This window comes from Taudactylus pleione, unplaced genomic scaffold (assembly GCF_031769625.1).
Source record: "Taudactylus pleione unplaced genomic scaffold, aTauple2 ptg003505l, whole genome shotgun sequence".
Taxonomy (NCBI): Eukaryota; Metazoa; Chordata; class Amphibia; order Anura; family Myobatrachidae; genus Taudactylus; species Taudactylus pleione.
In genome coordinates this window covers 2,162,240-2,180,749 of record NW_028287850.1, presented here as the reverse complement: position 1 = coordinate 2,180,749, position 18,510 = coordinate 2,162,240, and the positions used below count along the sequence as shown (strand labels likewise).

Genomic DNA, 18,510 nt, shown 5'->3' with positions numbered 1-18,510 from the left:
CTGACGATTTTTGAAAACCTACGATACGATGACTTTTATCTCCGCGATAAGCGGTGATTAAATATCAGCCTTATCACCACAAGCGGGTACCTCTTGATAAATAGGCCCCATAATGTTATGATTTTTTTATGCGGCTTTAGAGACAATTTACACTGTGACTGTTTTTACACATAACTCTTTAAAGGTAGTGGTACAAGGACTCTATGTATTTTAGAGACGGGGAAAATAATATTTTTAATAGGGCCTCACTGGAGCTCTAGCCTCATTCATATTTGCATGCATGAGGCAAATTTGTCTGCTGTTGGCTGACATTCTACTGAATCAGTTAGACATGCTCAGGGGGGAAGAGTTTAGAAGGTAGAGGGCGCTGTAGAGTGGCAGCAGAATGGCATAGAAACAGGTGGGCAGAATAGGGGCAGTTAGTATATCCATTAGAGATAGAAGATGTGTTAGGGGCAATAGATTCAGGCAGACAAATGTATAGTGCTACATTTCACCCATATCATTAATATGCAAATAACTTTACTAGAAAGTGGGTGAGCTGACCCCTTTAAGCTGTCATAAAACATTTCATGAATCCTATCAGCAATGACTGTGCAAAGGTTGTGTAATATAATTTATTTGTTTTTTTTGCTATGGGAGAACGTTTCAATATTTTATTATTTCTCTGTAGAAAATACAAATGTGGTTGTAAGTGGCTGCTATTGGAATAACTTTATGACGGCTGTCAGAAATCTTAGGTATGAGCCACTCAGCTCGAGAGGAAAAAAAAGAGACACATTAAACCACTGAGAGACTGTAATGAGCCTTAGTACCTAATTGTAAATTGATTATAAACTCCAGAGCTATTAAGGCAAGCTCACTCTGCAAATCAGCTCAGTCTCAATGCATTGATATTACTACATCAGTCACTCCAGGAATAACGCTGAACATGTTTTGGGAAGTAGGTACAGTACACAGTGGTGCACCGCCGGAGGAACGTTACGTGTGTGCCATAAACAAGTCTCTATAACAGTGACATAGATTGATAGATAGATATGGGATAGATAGATAGATAGATAGATAGATATGGGATAGATAGATAGATAGATATGGGATAGATAGATAGATATGGGATAGATAGATAGATAGATAGATAGATAGATAGATAGATAGATAGACAGATAGATAGATAGATAGATAGATAGATATGAGATAGAAAGATAGATAGATAGATAGATAGATAGATATGGGATAGATAGATAGATATGAGACAAAAAAGATAGATATGAGATAGATAGATAGATAGATAGATATGAGATAGAAAGATAGATAGATAGATAGATATGAGATAGATAGATATTAGATAGATATATATGAGATACATAGATAGATATGAGATAGATAGATAGATAGATAGATAGATAGATACATAGATAGATAGATAGATAGATAGATATGAGATAGATAGATAGATATGAGATGATACATAGATAGATAGATAGATAGATATGAGATAGATAGATATGAGATAGAAAGATAGCTATGAGATAGATAGATAGATATTAGATAGATAGATATGAGATAGATAGATACATAGATATGAGATGATAGATAGATAGATAGATAGATAGATAGATAGATAGATAGATAGATAGATAGATAGATATGAGATGATAGATATGAGATGATAGATATTAGATAGATAGATAGATAGATATGAGATAGATAGATAGATAGATAGATATGAGATGGATAGATAGATAGATAGATGGATAGATAGATAGATATGAGATGATATATATTAGATAGATAGATAGATAGATAGATAGATAGATAGATAGATAGATAGATAGATAGATATGAGATAGATAGATAGATGGATAGATAGATAGCTGAACCACTGTGGTCAACAAGGACTCATTTCAAGGCATCACATTACCTCCTCCCACTTAATGTTGTCACTTAATATTAACATCTAATTCAATCATTAACAGTAACACGAAAGTGCGCAATAATAATCACACATCAAAAGATGACAACATACCCTGTCCAATCGTCTAGCTTCTATGTGCCTGAGCAGCTGCTGTCTCCAGTCTGGTGGCATTTTGTTACAGCTGTCCTCTACCTTTCCCTGATTCTGCCTCGCCTTCATGTCGCCGTCTGACGACTTGTCGCCGTAGTTAACCAAGTTGTAATCAGATGGTATTTTTTCAAGCAGGGCTGCCATCGTGGGCCGCGCGGAGACGGGTCGAGTTTGAGAAGTTCCATAGGTCTCTGTGCTGTAACTTCTCGCAGACAGTGGCCTTCGCTGCGTGAGGGTTTTCACTTGATAACCTCCTTGAGATTTCACCTCCGGGAAGGAGCTATGGTCATCGTCGTAGCGGCCGTTCCTCTTCAGGAACTGAGATTCGGCCACTGACATGCTGCTTTGGCGTTCCATAGCCCCGAGAAAAGGGGGCCTGCCATACCGATCAGTCTGCGGAAGTTCATGGGGTTCACTCACCCTCCGGTACATGGCCATCTCCGTGGCACTTGCCAGAGAATCCGCTCGTTTCAAAAACCCTGGCCTTGACCCTTGACTTGTAAATTGAGGGGGGAGAGAGTCTTCGTTGACTGAGGGCTGAGAGAAGGAGAACATCTGTTCCATGGGAGGGTAACCTCGATAAGCTCTCGGACTGATCAAATCTTTTACCATTGTTTTTGCTTGCTGTGACGGGTACTCTGGGTTGTATGAGAACGGCGGAGGCACTCTCTTCTCTGGTTTAACTTCAACGGCACCTTGTGGGTTAAAACTTTGGTCAAACTGATAAACCTTCTTCATGACGGGTTTTTGTTGCTGCCCCCTGCTGGTTCCGTAGCCCAACATCTCATCATCGAGCATTGGCACAGACTGGCTCCTTGACATACTGTGCTCTTGCAACATGCCCAAGTCTGGTCTGTCGTAGCTTCCTTGCATGATGTTTCTCGGGTCATAGTTTTGCAATGGGATATTGTACACCTTGAATGCGCCAATGTCGATTTCATCAATACTCTGAGACTTTTTAAACCTGCCTGTCTTCAAGTCCTTCATTAACGGAGCTAGCCTTTCGGTACTTTTGCTCATTGACATGGTGTTTTTGGCTGACTCGGGGCGACAATGAGTATGCGGAAACACATTCGCCATACTCCGACTGGTGCTGGAGTCGTGGAATTCCCATGCCGGGCCTGAGGAGAATGTGCTTGGGTTTTCTAGTGACTGCGGTTTATGCTCCTTCCGTTCCGGTAACGGGCTGTTAACTGGGGTGCTTTCAAGTTTGGACGGAAAAGCTGTCCTGTCTTCGAATGGGCTGGGAGTCCGGGTCCAATTTTGCCAAGGATTGGGCGACACATCCGGTTCTTGAGGGTTTCTCTGAGCGGGTTGCTCCAGCTCCAAAGGAATGCCGATGATCCGATCTTGTCTGATTAACGGTCGCCGCCCGTGAGCAGATGTGCTTCTCGATTTTGAATTGAGCATCGGGTTACCCCCCGCATTCTCTGCCGCGTTCTCTTCGGCCACAAATCCGGTGTTGTCATAATGCGAGCTATTGTTCCAGTTCTCAGTGAATGAGTCGTTGAGGTTCTGACGGTCGTTGCGTTGCTGAATGTTCCCAATGGGCGCTGCCTCTCGCTGGCTCAATAATGGCTTTGTTTCAAGTGGCTGCGGGAAGGACTGGGTAAGTCTACATAAAAAAGGAAACAAGCAAGTAAATTATTACTTTTAAAGCAGATATAAATGGTGATGCATTTGTTTCGTAAAGCACTCTCGATTACACACATTTTTGTGCTAAAAAAAAAATATATATACAGTATATTTTCGAGATGCAAAAGGTGAAAAAAATGGAATAAAAATATTTCTAAATTTATCATGTCAATTTCAATAATAATATTGATTTTCTGAAATGGTTTAACATGTAAAGGGGTTTCCACCTTCAGTAAACATGAACTTATTGGCTTGTAAATGTCCTCCTGCAAAACTTAACAAATTATTTAATTTTACATTCTGTGCTTTTCAGCCATGTATTTAGAATCAAGTATAGTTGTTTAGTTTTACTGCCCCAGAATGAGACACACCCCTGCTGTACTCTCTTCATAGTAAACCCTTTTATCCAGGGGTTGGGCATGGGATGCTGGCGGTAGGTAATGGCGACAGGATTTTGACTGCTGTTGGGATTCCGTGGTTAGTATTCTTAGCGCCGTCATCCCGACTGCCGGGATCATAACTACATCCCATTTCCAGTGTAGAGTGTGCTTCCTATCAATTTAAGCAGAACTTTCCTGATAATATGCAGTGCATCCGGAAAGTATTCACAACGCTTCACTTTTTCCACATTTTGTTATGTTACAGCCTTATTCCAAAATGGAATAAATTAAATTTTGTCCTCAAAATTCTACACACAATACCCCATAATGACAACTTGTAAAAAGTTTTTTTTTAGATTTCTGCAAATTCAATAAAGAAAAAAAAAACTAAGATATCACATGTACATAAGTATTCACGGCCTTTGCCATGAAGCTCAAAATTGAGCTCAGGTGCATCCTGTTTCCACTGATCATCCTTGAGATGTTCCTACAGCTTAACTGGAGTCCACCTGTGGTAAATTCAGTTGACTGGACATGATTTGGAAGGCATACACCTGTCTATATAAGGTCCCACACTTGACAGTGCATGTCAGAGGACAAACCAAGCATGAAGTCCAAGGAATTGTCTGTAGACCTCCTAGACAGGATTGTCTCGAGGCACAAATCTGGGGAAGGGCACAGAAAAATATCTGCTGCTTTGAAGGTCCCAATGAGCACAGTGGCCTCCATCATCCGTAAATGGAAGAAGTTCGGAACCACCAGGACTCTTCCTAGAGCTGGCCGGCTGAGCGATCGTGGGAGAAGGGCCCTAGTCAGGGAGGTGACCAAGAACCCGATGGTCACTCTGTCAGAGCTACAGCATTCCTCTGTAGAGAGAGGTGTACCTTCCAGAAGGACAACCATCTCTGCAGCAATCCACCAATCAGGCCTGTATGGTAGAGTAGCCAGACGGAAGCCACTCCTTAGTAAAAAGCACATGGCAGCCCGCCTGGAGTTTGCCAAAATGCACCTGAAGGACTCTCAGACCTTGACAGACAAAGATTAAACTCTTTGGCGTGAATGCCAGGCGTTGTTTGAAGGAAACCAGGTACTGCTCATCACCAGGCCAATACCATCCCTACAGTGAAGCATGGTGGTGGCAGCATCATGCTGTGGGGATGTTTTTTCAGCAGCAGGAACTGGGAGACTAGTCAGGATAGAGGGAAAGATGAATGCAGCAATGTACAGAGTCATCCTGGATGAAAACCTGCTCCAGAGCGCTCTTGACCTCAGACTGTGGCGTCGGTTCATCTTTCAGCAGGTCAACAACCCTAAGCACAAGATATGAAAGGAGTGGCTTCAGGACAACTCTGTGAATGTCCTTGAATGGCCCAGCCAGAGCCCAGACTTGAATCCAATTGAACATCTCTGGAGAGATCTGAAAATGGCTGTGCACCGACACTTCCCATCCAACCTGATGGAGCTTGAGAGGTGCTGCAAAGAGGAATGAGCGAAACTGCCCAAAGATAGGTGTGCCAAGCATGTGGCATCATAAATTTCAAACAGACTTGAATCTGTAATTGCTGCCAAAAGTGCATCAACAAAGTATTGAGCAAAGGCTGTGAATACTTATGTACGTGTGATTTCTTATTTCTTTATTTGTTTCCAATTAAATTAGCAAAAAATCGCAAAAAAATTTTTTACACGTTGTCATTATGGGGTATTGTGTGTAGAATTTTTAGGACAAAAATGTATTTATTCTATTTTGGAATAACGCTGTAACATAACAAAATGTGGAAAAAGAGAAGCGGTGTGAATACTTTCCGGATGCACTGTAAATACGTAATATGTAAACAGGGCCACCATCAGGGAGGATTGCCAGGACTGGAGTCCCGAGCCAGGACACTAGGGGGGCCCGCCCGCTCCTACCGCCCGGCACCCGATACTACAACTCCCTTGAGTTAAAACTAAGTGATAGGGCAAGGGGCCCGCTCTTACCAGTGCTCCGCCCGCTACTATTCCCCCCTCCCCCACACAAGAGTGACAGGCCCAGGGCCGCCCTCCCGCCTATGCCGCGGATGCTACTGCTCACCGCTGATAGCAGACCGCCGGTCCGGACTGGAGAAGGAACTGGACGATCGTGCAGACCACAAGTACCATACACACCAATCCGACGCTTTTGCGAATGGGTGCACGGACGGGAACCAGAAGGAGGGCACGGGCAAGGCAATATTGGGCAGGAGAGAGTAATGCCAGGAGGTGTTATTTGTTTTAATCACACATTTTGGAGAGCTGCCCTGCGGTGACCTGTGCCAGGTATATACCTGAATTGGCCACTTGCACTTTGGAATAGGTACTATGGCTATAGATTTTTTTCACACTGCGAGATTTTTATAAGGAATACAGAACTTACATCCAAAAGTGATATATGATATATAGATACATTTTTAATTGCAACTAATTTTTATAATTTTACCATATTTTTTATGCCTATTTTGTCAGTCCCGCGCCCCACAATTTCTGATGGCAGCCCTGGCTGTATAAAGTAACACCAGAAAGAAAAAGCAATGTATATTTTGTTAAAGTTGCAGGTTTTGCGTGTACAAGTCAATAAATATGATTAGTGGGAAGCTTGAAAAGTTCTTTCAAATATATATAAGAAACCCAACGCAACACAACACGTTCCAGTTTTCTCAAAAGTTTCCCCTAAATGTCACAAATATAGTACTAAAAATCCACCAAATGTTAAAATGACTGCAAGTATTCTGTCACCTACTATTATCTCCACAAACATGAATTCTATGGGGACAAGTATACAACAGGGTAAGGAGATCTGAGATGTAATTACTACAGGTGATGAAAGTCTGTTTGTTTCGCTTTCCAACAAATGTCCCAACGTTTTCCCGGTCCTCCCCTAATCCACAGCATAATGAACTCATCACTGTAGTTCCGGCTCTATTCAGGGCCAACAAATTCTAGGGAGAATGTGATAGGTTCTGATTCCTTGGTATCTGCGTGATTTAGTTGCAAAATTTAATGCAGCTTTGAATTTAGCGGCTATGTCGCCCGAAACATGAAATCGGAACCTATTACGTATACCCCTTTAACTTCAGGATTCTCTTTCTACCACTACAGACTAAAGGCCTGATTCGGAAATGTACGTACATCCGTGGATGAACGCACACCTCCAGTGTTTTGGGGTCTGCACCTGTGCAGGACCTGTTCTGTGCATATGCAGAACAAGTCCTGCAATCTCACTCGCAGACCCTCCTACGTTGCAACATGACTGACATACTGCGGCGGTTTGGGTGGGCGGGCCTGGTCACCGTTCAAAGAGAAGCTTTCCGGGAGGTGGGAGGCGAGGGTATGAGTCGGCACCAGCCTGCGTTTTATTGATCACCCCCCCGTTACCTTCCCCAAACGATGATTACCTGTCACTCACTTTGCGAATGGCTCCTCTGTGCGTGCAGAATCGCAAGACAATCGCAGCACGTGCACAGTGCAGCTTATACGCATGGCGAACAATCTCTCGATCTGTGTAAAAATCGCACCAGCGTCCGTCTCTGAATCAGGCCTTAATTTTATACCATTGGAATAGAAGGTGTGAGCATCACATTTGGATTTAATTACCGCTGCACAAGACTTGTTGACGTTATTTAATGACCCTTCTAAGAAGTACAGATCCTAATACATTTGACAAACATATTTTTATACCTATAAATCTATATTTACCTTTTACGTCTTGCTGCACATTTACATACAGCCCCCTTTGGTCAATATACACAAATCAGCAAATGTATTTAAGTATTCGACAGACCTGTTGCCCCACAATGAGCTGTTTACGGCCTCTTTAGCGGTAATCTGCACTTTCACACGTGCGTTAGAGGATCCCGAAGACGCTTGGGAAGGCGAATAGTCAGAGTAGGTCCCTGATGACACACTGTTGTGATGGTGTTTGTCCATCTCAGACTCATCTGTAGATTCTGCCAACACCAAAGGTAATATTTAAACAGACACAGTCAGAAGATCCCCATTCCACATCCCTGAATTTATACATTACATCAGTGACGTGCAGTGAGCTCAATGGCTGGGGAGGCACACATGGAGATGGGTCTAAGTGCTGGGAGCCTATCCCACCCCCTCATCACTGTAAATCTTTAGTGATATTGATTATCCTACCTACTCACTGTGTCTTCTCTTGCTGCTGCTGCTGCTGCTGCTGCTACTGATCTCTAAACACTGCAGGGCACTTCCTGGTCACATGACACTCTCCAAGCTCCGATCTCTAAACATTGCAGGGCACTGCTTGGTCACATGACACATCCAAGGTGTCCATCAGTGCACAAGGCACGCCCTCCATACTCAGAGGCATGCCTCTATTCGCTCTCTTTCTGTGCAGCTTACTGCCTGTGGTGTGGCCCCGCCCCCAGCACTGCAAGCAGTGTCTGACTATACAGAAGCGAGGCTGAGCTGCTGCTGCCTCATCTCTCATCTCCCTGCAGTTCCAGGGAGCTCCACAAAACTGGCGAGTGTTAACTATATGAAAAAAAGAAAATGTTTATAAGTTATAAATATCTTCTTTATATTATGCTCTGCCTCCCCTGACTGCACATCCCTACATTCCATGGTGCCCTCATTCCCCAGTGCTGTGCAATGGACCAATTCCCCTAATCTTACATTTCTTTTGGCTGCGTTTTACACCTAAAAAAATGACTCATCTTCAGCGTTTTGTGCTGTAGTAAAAAGCTGTACAGTATTATTATTTTTTTTTTTGTAGAAGCGTTCAGACGAGTACCGTTACTCATGCTTTAGCGGCACATTTTCTCATATAAGGACATTTTATTTTTCAGTTTAACACTTTATTCTACTGTGCAGATATAATGTTTCCTGGACAGTCCAGGCGTGTCAACACTCGCTGAGTCTGATTCAGTACCGCGGGATGCATAGCCGAGCGTCGCGGCCACCGCGTGGAGTCGGTCCACTTTTACTAAAAAAATAAATATCTATAATAATATATGGGCTCATGCTTTATATTGTAAGGGGTTTAAAAAGATTTTGCAAACTGAAATCCACCCACGATTGCGCTAAGAGTTAATAAGAGTCAGGTCCGCATGTATGTGAAGTAAACAGAAAAAGTTAAAATGAGGGATAAAGTCCCAATGAGGTACGCAATGAGGGAATAGAGGATTGTCTGACTTTTATACCAATGCGTCTCACACGGTGTGTACAGGAGTTGGTATAGCCCTGGGCTATTGTAAATGGATATTGATGTACATAAGGCTGGGTTGATTCATTGTAGTGAATGGGAAATGCTCATTCCTTCAAACAGGAGAGATTACGTTAAGAAAATGCTGCAAGTAGCCTCATGGGCCCTCATTCAGAGCCGTTCGCTATTTGCGTTCGTTCGTTCAAAAACAAGGGGTGGCTATGCAAATGATCCGTTCGCACACTGCAGTCTGTTCACACCTCTAAGTCTGAACGAGCGAGCAAAACATACGCTCGTTTATTTGATAAAAACGCCCCCTGGCCGCTCGCACCATACATCATGTCCGCTATTTATTAGATTAATCGAGTACATCGAACAGGATATGAACTGCTCGCTATTCTTGTGGTTGGTTTTTTCAACCGCTATTTTGCGAGCAGTTCTGAGTTTAAAAAAACCAAGTGACGTGGTCATTGACGCTGCTGTATTAATTATGCACACCCATAAAACGCCCGTTTTGACCTTTAAGCACGCCTGCGTTCTGAATTCCACTCCCCGTTTTCAAGCACCTTCCCCTGTTACCACCCACATACGCCTCCTCCTGTCACTCAAAATAGCAGGCACTCGCTATATTGCGTACAAATGATTTTCGGCCGCACTGACTGGTTCGCGCATGCGTACTAAAAACTGTACGCATGCGCAGATGTGCGAACATCGCTCGGAACGAGCGTACTGCCGCTAGCGAGTGGCTCTGAATGAGGGCCATTGGCCATTGATCCCTCCAATGGGGCACTTCCCATTCATTTTAATGTAGCAACGCTGGAGTAATTGGGGTACTATGAACACCAAATAGTCATATTGTTTTGCTCACAGCATGCAACGTTTAGTGTCATCCACCAGTGGCGTAAGTTCAGCCCAGATGCCCGGAGGCAAGTTATAATTTGGTGCCCCCCCCACTAGTGTATGGTGGCTTCTCACTCAGGTGCCGGGTAGGTGTGCCATGTATTGGGTGGCCATGACGGTACACTCCGGGGACATTGTTACAGCCTTAGGTGGGGTAAATATGTTTTGGACAATGGAGGAGATCGCCCTTCAGAGCTGGAGCCCGGCGGCAGACACCTCCATTGTCTCCCATAGTTCTGCCCCTGCCATCCACCTTGTGAGAGATATCTGCATACCCCAACCCCAGAAAATACCAAGATTGTAGAACAAAATCCCCATATACAGATGTGTCCTTGCTCATCTAGCCACAATGCGCCATGCAGCGCACTATGCCTGGCGTGAGTGAGCCGCCACGTCCCGTGCATGCTTGCTAGCGCCAGGGCGTCTTTTTTTTTGCAGAAAATGTGTCTAAGTCGCAATGCGACTAGGATGCAAAAGGAGACTGTGCTGATTCATTTGATATGTGACACTTGCATATCTGCGCGCCACTGAGACTGTAAACGGAACTTAGCGTGGAAAAAAGCTGTATCGTAGCACTTCGCATGCTGACTGACTTAGTCGCACGCAGACATACAAGTGTCACATATCAAAGTCATCAGCACAGTCCTCTGGTGCGTCCTAGTCACATCGCATTGCGACTTAGACTTATTTTTGGCAAAAAAAGATGCCTGGCATAGGAAAACGCAGGGGGGGTGTCCGTCTGCCTGGAAACCCCCCTTCCCAGCGCACTCCATGACCACAGTAGAAATAGTAGTATAATAGATTGTTACTAGTGCTGCATGTTCTTCTCAGTATCACAAATGAAATAATTAGTAACACCTGTGGATCTTTTAACATGTATCAGCCAGTAATAAATAACCTGTGCACCAACTAGAAGATCTGGAAAACATGCACTGTTAGAGATGCGCTGCAATGGAGCCCAATATATACATATACAGTATGTCCAGGCCAGTGCTAGGTTATTCTGCTGCTCCTCCAGGCTCCCGGACTTGATCCAGTAGTCTGGAATGGTGCCCACATCTAATATAAATACGTTCAGCTCAGGCAACTGAAAAAGTCCCGAGACGGGATGAAACACGTAGCTGCCCGTATCCACTACAATTGTTTTACCCTGTAACCAGCTCCTGCATGTGCCAATGCCCGCAGCCTTTATTTGATGTGGAGAGATCAGAGAAGCCAACGGTATAGAGAGGTCTGATAAGCCGCGGCCGCGCTTATCCACCCATCCAATATTTCCTGCATCCTCTCCGGGCTTGATCATCACTACTTATTATTTTACCTGCAGCCGGATAGAGAGCCTACCATCTGATCCCTACAGCCGTGAGACACGGAGGCTGCCTTCCTCTCCGGCTAGCAGTCTCCACCGTACAGAGAGCCGCGCTGTTAACATCAGCTGCCGTCTGTGACTTTGAGGCAGGTCAGTGTTCAAAGCTTATTTTTATATCATGCGCCCGACGGGGTGACACTCTGACTTTTGCTATTTACCAACCACCTCTCTACACTATATATATCAAAGGCAACACATTATTGTGGACACTTAAAAAGGATACCTTTATTGCAGGCTTGCGGTTACAGTGTTGCAACAAGAAGCTATTAATAAATTATCAACAATCAAGTGGCTAAACATTTTCCATTGATGCTACTGAACTTTTGCTACACAACGGCTGTTGTTCAATAACTCCTAATAACTCCTAATACAGCAATATTTGCATCATCTATACTCATCAGTGAATCTATTCAATATAGATACACTCATTGTGTATTACGTGCTCTTTATTGTCTAATATATGCCATTTTTCACATGTACTTTATCTTATAATACCTATATTGTTGATATCATTATAATTCTCAGATACTTCTGTGGTTAATTTTAGTGGTTCACTAATTCCATCCACCATTCATCTATATATATGTATTATTGTTGACAACTATTTATTTTTTGGTATTTTTATTCTACTTTTTTATTTAATAAATTTATTCATTTTGTCTGTATATTAGCGCAGTTTTCTTAATTTTCTCGCTTATTAAAGCTGGTTAAGTACTAATTCTGCCCTTTTCATTGACAGGTCACACTCGCTCTATTTGGAAACCCCCTCTGGAAATCCTGCGTTTGCCACTGCCTGGCACTAGCAGGGTGCGCCGAGTGGGCTATACGGTGTGACTGCAGCAAAGACGAGTGAGTACACATCTGTATTTACCGCGTTCCAAGGTATACATACATTAAATTTATAATCCTCCGGTATATCTGATATTCTTCGAATTTACAGCAGGGGATCCTAGTCCATTATATAATAATAAATGCCATATTATATTTACCTTTTTTATCTTTCCCCAGCAGCACCAGTTTCGGTGGGTACAACGGAGTTTCAATCAGTGATGGACGAAGCTCTGCTATGCGCATTTCACCCGGGCGATGTCCAAATGGCTCCTGACGTTTACAAATATGCATTAGTGGCCCTGGCATGTACAGGCAGCAGGTATGTTTCTGCACAATGCCAGTCATAATGAATAATTTGGCAATGATACAATGTATGGTGTGAAGCTGCCATTGCAATTAATATATTTGATAAATGTGTTTCTTCTTGTTCCCAAAGGAGGAAATGAGTGAAAATGTGGTAATTAGGATTATCTTTTCTTTATACACACTATGTACTTCATGGATAAAACAACTCAGTCTCATAGGTATTTAAAGACTGAATGCATTATTATTTCTGCACCCGGCAATACGTAGTGTTGGGTAGAACAAACAAACATGATTACAATGAACGTTTTCAAAGGAAATAGAAAAGGGTATTGGGCTTCATTCATTCATTGAAAAGCAAAGACAGACTGCAAATCCTACGGGCGCCCTAACTGCAATCACTATACACGCGGACGCTCAGACGGCAGGCTCAGTTGGTTTACCGATGTGTCCTCATACATCTAGGAGTAAATTTACTAAAGTGAGAATTTTTAGAAGTGAGTTTTAAAAGTGATGTTGTCATAGCAACCAATCAGATTCTAGCTATTATCTTCTGGAAGGTGCTATTTAAATGTTAAGTAGAATCTGATTGGTTGCTATGGGCAACATCACTTTTAAAACTCACTTCTAAAAACTCTCACTTTAGTAAATTTACCCCCGTAGCCTCAATATGACCTTCCTGGGGTGAGTGAGTCGCCAGGTCCCGCGCTACTCTGCTAGCGTCGAACAGCTTATATTGCCAAATATCCATCTAAGTCATAATACGATGCACCTAGGACGCACCAGCAGACTGTGCGGATTAATTTGATTTGTGACACCTGTATATCTGTGTGGGACTGAGGGGTTCATTCAGACCTGCTCGCGAGCGGCAGTACGCTCGCAAGCGGGTCGATGGTCCCCACTGCGCATGCGCACGACGGAGGGAGCTCGTTGTGCGCATGCGCGAGACCCGGGGAGCGACAGGCTTTCCATCGCTCCGGGTCTCACACCAAAGGGGGCGTGCTGTCGATGTTGATTGACAGCACGCCCCCTTTGGTGGGCATGCCGGGGGCGTGCCTGCCAGACGGAGGCGTGCCTGCCAGACGGAGGCGTTCCCATGGGAACGCCTACCGTCTGAAGCCGGCCCCACTGACATCACTAGTGATGTCAGTGGGAGTGATTTTGGCTCTGATAGAGCCAAAATCATTCCAGGGCTTGTGGCAGGGAGACCCTACCGTAGGGTCTCCATCGTAAGTCCGATGGTCGCGATGATCAAGACCATCGCGACCATCTTTTTGGCCGCTCGCATATGCTGTGGGTGGTCACCCACAGCTATGCGAGCGGCCAGGAGGCCGCTCCATTTTCATGGAGGAGGGCCCTGATTCAGAGCGAGCGCTCTGGTCAGAGCATTCAGCTCTGAGTCTGTAAATGAAGCACAACATAACTTGGAATGATAAAAGCTGCGGCCGCTACATTCTTGCACTTCGTATACAGAATCAGAGACTGAGGACCTTATTCAGAGGCGGCCGTACGGTCTACGACCACACGGCTGCCTCGATGTTTGGCCAGTGCGCATGCGCACGAGGGAGCTGGCTCCCTCGTGCGCATGCGTGAGACCCGCTACGACCGACAGCGCCGGTCGTAGCGGTCTCTTTTCAAAGGGGGCGAGCTGTCGATGTTGATTGACAGCTCGCCCCGTTTGGAAGGCGGGCCGGGGGGGTGGCTGCCCAAGCGGAGGCATTCCCATGGGAACGCCTACCGTTTGGGGGAGGCCCCACTGACATCACTAGTGATGTCAGTGGAGAGCTTCCGGCTCTGACAGAGCCAGAAGCTCTCCGGGGCTTACGACAAGTGAGACCCTACCCTAGGGTCTCGTCGTAAGCCCCGATGGTCGCGATGGTCTCTGACCATCACGACCATCACCCTAGCGGTCGTTAGAGCTGTGGGTGTAAACCCACAGCCTAACGACCGAAACAGAGGCGGCCGGTCCGGATGCAAGCGGCCGCCCAGTTTCTGAGCGACCGCTTGCATCCTCCGACCGCCTCTGAATGAGGTCCTGAATCTCACACACAGATATACAAGCGTGACATATCACATTAATCTGCACAGTCTGATGGTGCGTCCTAGTCACATCACATTGCGACTTAGGGTCGTATTCAATTTGGAGCAAAAAATCAGTTTCGGCGATACTTTTCGCCGATTCCACTTATCCCCGTATTTCAATTTCTCCGACTTTTCGCCGGTGCGAAAAGTTTGCGCATTGTAACCAGCGGAAAAGTATCGGCAATGGACACCTTGTGGAAAAAAGTGCAAAATCGAGGTTTTGGGGTGAAAAATTATGGCAAACCCCCTAAAACCTTTTTACACCCCCCTTGATGCTAACTGCGTAGAAAAAAATGCAAAAAATTACGCAAAGGACACCCCAAAAAAGCACTTTGAAAAAATGGGCAAAAAAAAAAAGTTGGGGTACAAATTCAAAAGCTAGCGAAATAGCCTCTGTGGGGGGGTCTGGTAGTATGGGGGATGTTTTTTTTTTTATTGCAGGTGCTTGCTGAAGGTGCGTTTTTTTTTTTGCACTTTAAAGCTTTATTTTAGTGACTTTGCAGTGAACTATGCTTGCTCCCATTTTCATGTACCCCAAATTTGATGGGAATACTTATTTTCCCAAATAAAAATTGCAAAAATGTATTCTTCATCACTTGCTCAATGACACAAAATAGCGCCTATTGAGACCATTTAAAAACCCCAAATACCTTTAGCAGGGCTATTCGGGGGTACCCATAGTGATTCCCCATGTCAGAGCATCTTTAGGGGGGTGTCAGGCTGACAAAACTGCCAGAACTTTTTGCCAATTTCCAATTCGCCGGGTCCCATTTTCGCACATTTCCAACTGAATAGGGGGATATGCGGGGATGTGCGCGATGCTTTTTAACCAGCCAAACCTCCGATAAAAAAAAGACGCCCGGCGCTATCAGAGTCTCACGGAACCTGCCGAGCTGAGGGGCAGATGTACAGGGTGTCCCTAAAGTCTGGACACATAGGCAAAAAAGCATATTTTCAAAAAATGAAATGACGTGCATTAAATTCATCTGCTATCTTCCGATATGACCGTCCACTGAGAAAGTATCACTTCAATTCTTTCTTCTTTCGACAAATTATTTAATGTGTGTTGGTAAAATAAATATAGTTAATGAGATTTCCTATGTGTCCAGACTTAAAGGACACCCTGTATAAGGACACATCTGTACAGTGTATGCGCTAATGGCCACAGATATATTATAAGTAGCTTATCTGCCCCTACTAAATTACCCTGCAGTGTTTGGGATACATTTTCCGAAACGTGATAGCACCAAAAATTATTTTATTTATAAAAGTGCAAATTTGACCATGATCAGAACTACGGACTTGAGATGGAAACCCTATTCACCAAACCTATTCAGATGTTTTGCTACCTTTTCATTACCATTCCACGTCTTCGCCTTTCAATCCAATCGCATTCTAACTTGGTGTTAGTCTCCTGACTTCTAATGTCACTATTGTTGGCTCTTAGGGGGTCATTCAGACCCGCTCGCGAGCGCAGGACGCTCGCAAGCGGGTCGATGTTCCCCCACTGCGCATGCGCACGATGGAGGGAGCTCCGTCGTGCGCATGCGCGAGACCCGGCAAGCGACGGGCTCTTCATCGCTCCGGGTCTCGCACCAAAGGGGGCGTGCTGTCCATGTTGATTGACAGCACGACCCCTTTGGTGGGCGTGCCGTGGGCGTGCCTGCCAGACGGAGGCGTTCCCATGGGAACGCCTACCGTCCGAAGCTGGCCCCACTGACATCACTAGTGATGTCAGTGGGAGTGATTTTGGCTCTGATAGAGCCAAAATCACTCGAGGGCTTGCGGCAGCGAGACCCTACTGCAGGGTCTCCGTCGCAAGCCCGATGGTCACGATGGTCAAGACCATCACGACCATCATCATGGACGCTCGCATATGCTGTGGGTGGTAACCCACAGCTATGCGAGCGGCCAGGAGGCCGCTCCATTTTCATGGAGGAGGGCACTGATTCAGAGCGAGCGCTCTGGTCAGAGCGTTTGGCTCTGAATCAGGCCCTTAGTCTTCATTTAACACATTTTACAGGTGGATTGGTCAAGATGTTTTCCTAGTTTCTAAAAAAGTATCCATAAATGAAGGCGATACCTCTGATCTCTCCGAATGCTCTTCCTTCTCCTTCCTCTTAGGGACATCCAGGGAGTAGCTACGGATGTTCCCCGACTCCGACATTTGGCTCTTCTGGAATTCTTTGTGTTCCCGATTCGAAACCTGAAAATAGATCAGCAGGTTACATGAGGGTGCTGACACTGAGGGAATGAGCTAACGATGGCGTGAGACACAGCTGAGTATTCATCAAGTACATGTATCGGATCTGTTATCCTGAGCGCTCTACCCTTCTAAATCTTCTTTAAGAGAGCCCTAAATGAAATATACTAAGGGGCCTATTCATTATAATAATGGGACTGTTACAAATGAGGAAACGCTAGTTTCCGTATGTTTTATGTAACGGGCCCATTCATTATTAGGGATGGCGCTGATTCTTGGTGCCCTGCTCTTTCCATACGGTCCCCAATGATGACTAGAACCCAAAGTTACATTTAAAAATGAACTCTGTCATTCCTCGCCATGCCGCTTGCATTCTCCTCCAGCAGTGGATCTAGGTGCCCGTTGCGCCTGGCAAAGTTTGCCCAGCTGCATCGCAATGTCACGCTATTACTTGCGCTGCATTTCTGGCCCGCAACATCACGGAGTCAATTGCAGAAACTATGGAAGACCAGGGGTTACATTTTGTGCATGGCGGAGCTGGACAGCGCCTACCCTCTACAGCACCCCTGGTGAGTGCCTTCCCGCCCAGCTGGCAGATAATGCCCTGTAATTAAACTCCACCGTGACCGCATTTTGGATCTATATTCATCTTTGTGTTTTGGTTTTGGATCTGGGTTTTTTTTTTTTTAACTGATAAAAAGTTTTTAAAAACAGCTAAAGTCATTTAATTTTTGCAATCTAAAACCCGAAATCCAGACTTAAAATCTGAATTTCAAACCAAAGGAAGATCAGAACCGCGACTTGGATCTGTCTGGATTCACGAAATTCGGGTGGATCCAGATTTCTGGAGAACCGAACCGCACATCTCTAGTCTGTAGTATAAATACCGTCATTTTATTTTCACTATTTTCCAAATCAAATAACTGCCGGGATAAACTCTTTATGAAGCCATATTAAAATTGTACTTTGAGGCACATTATTTTTACTCTGGGACTGGACTCCCTGTGACGCCTGGGTGCCAGTAAATCCGGAAGGTGATGCGCGGCAATCTCCCGCCATACTGCGCTGACCATCACTGTAGCGTTTAAGGGGCTGCAGCTCATACAGTTTGGAAACCCACATGCCTTGGTCCGATTAGACCAGGGATGGAGAACCTCAGGCCCAGGGGCCGTATAAGGCCCATGGAATTATTTGGTCTGGCCCTCAGAGCTTTTTTCTGCTAGCCTCATCTGGCTAGCAGGGTGCCTAGAATTGCACCCTGCAGCCAGAATCTATGCAGCAGTGCCATCTGGAGCGTCCCTAGGACACCTCAGACGGTCACACCGCTGCCCTTACAGCTCCTCAGGATGCTTCGGGCATTGCTGTAATCACCAGCGAGTGCGGCCCCGCCCCCATGTGATGTCACATGGAGGGGGCGTGGCCTGTACCGAGCCCACAAATAATGTTATATATATATCAGTTTGGCCCCCGGCAGAAAAAAGGTTCCCCAGGCCTGGATTAGACCGTGATCCTGTCACTCAGGCAGGGAAGCGGCATCAGCCAATCTGCGGCCAGCACAAG

At 45.1% G+C, this 18,510-nt stretch overlaps 1 protein-coding gene across 1 annotated transcript in view; it reads right to left on the bottom strand.

Moving 5' to 3' along the window:
• Nucleotides 1–18,510, bottom strand: part of LRRC7 (leucine rich repeat containing 7) — a 419,637-nt gene that overhangs the window by 61,253 nt on the left and 339,874 nt on the right. Inside the window, exons 17-20 of the mRNA XM_088466556.1 lie at nucleotides 16,831–16,953; nucleotides 12,521–12,632; nucleotides 7,877–8,042; nucleotides 2,027–3,680 (exon numbers count right to left, since the gene is read on the bottom strand). Coding sequence (XP_088322682.1) covers nucleotides 2,027–3,680; nucleotides 7,877–8,042; nucleotides 12,521–12,632; nucleotides 16,831–16,953 — 2,055 coding nt within the window. The remainder of the gene's footprint in view (nucleotides 1–2,026; nucleotides 3,681–7,876; nucleotides 8,043–12,520; nucleotides 12,633–16,830; nucleotides 16,954–18,510) is intronic.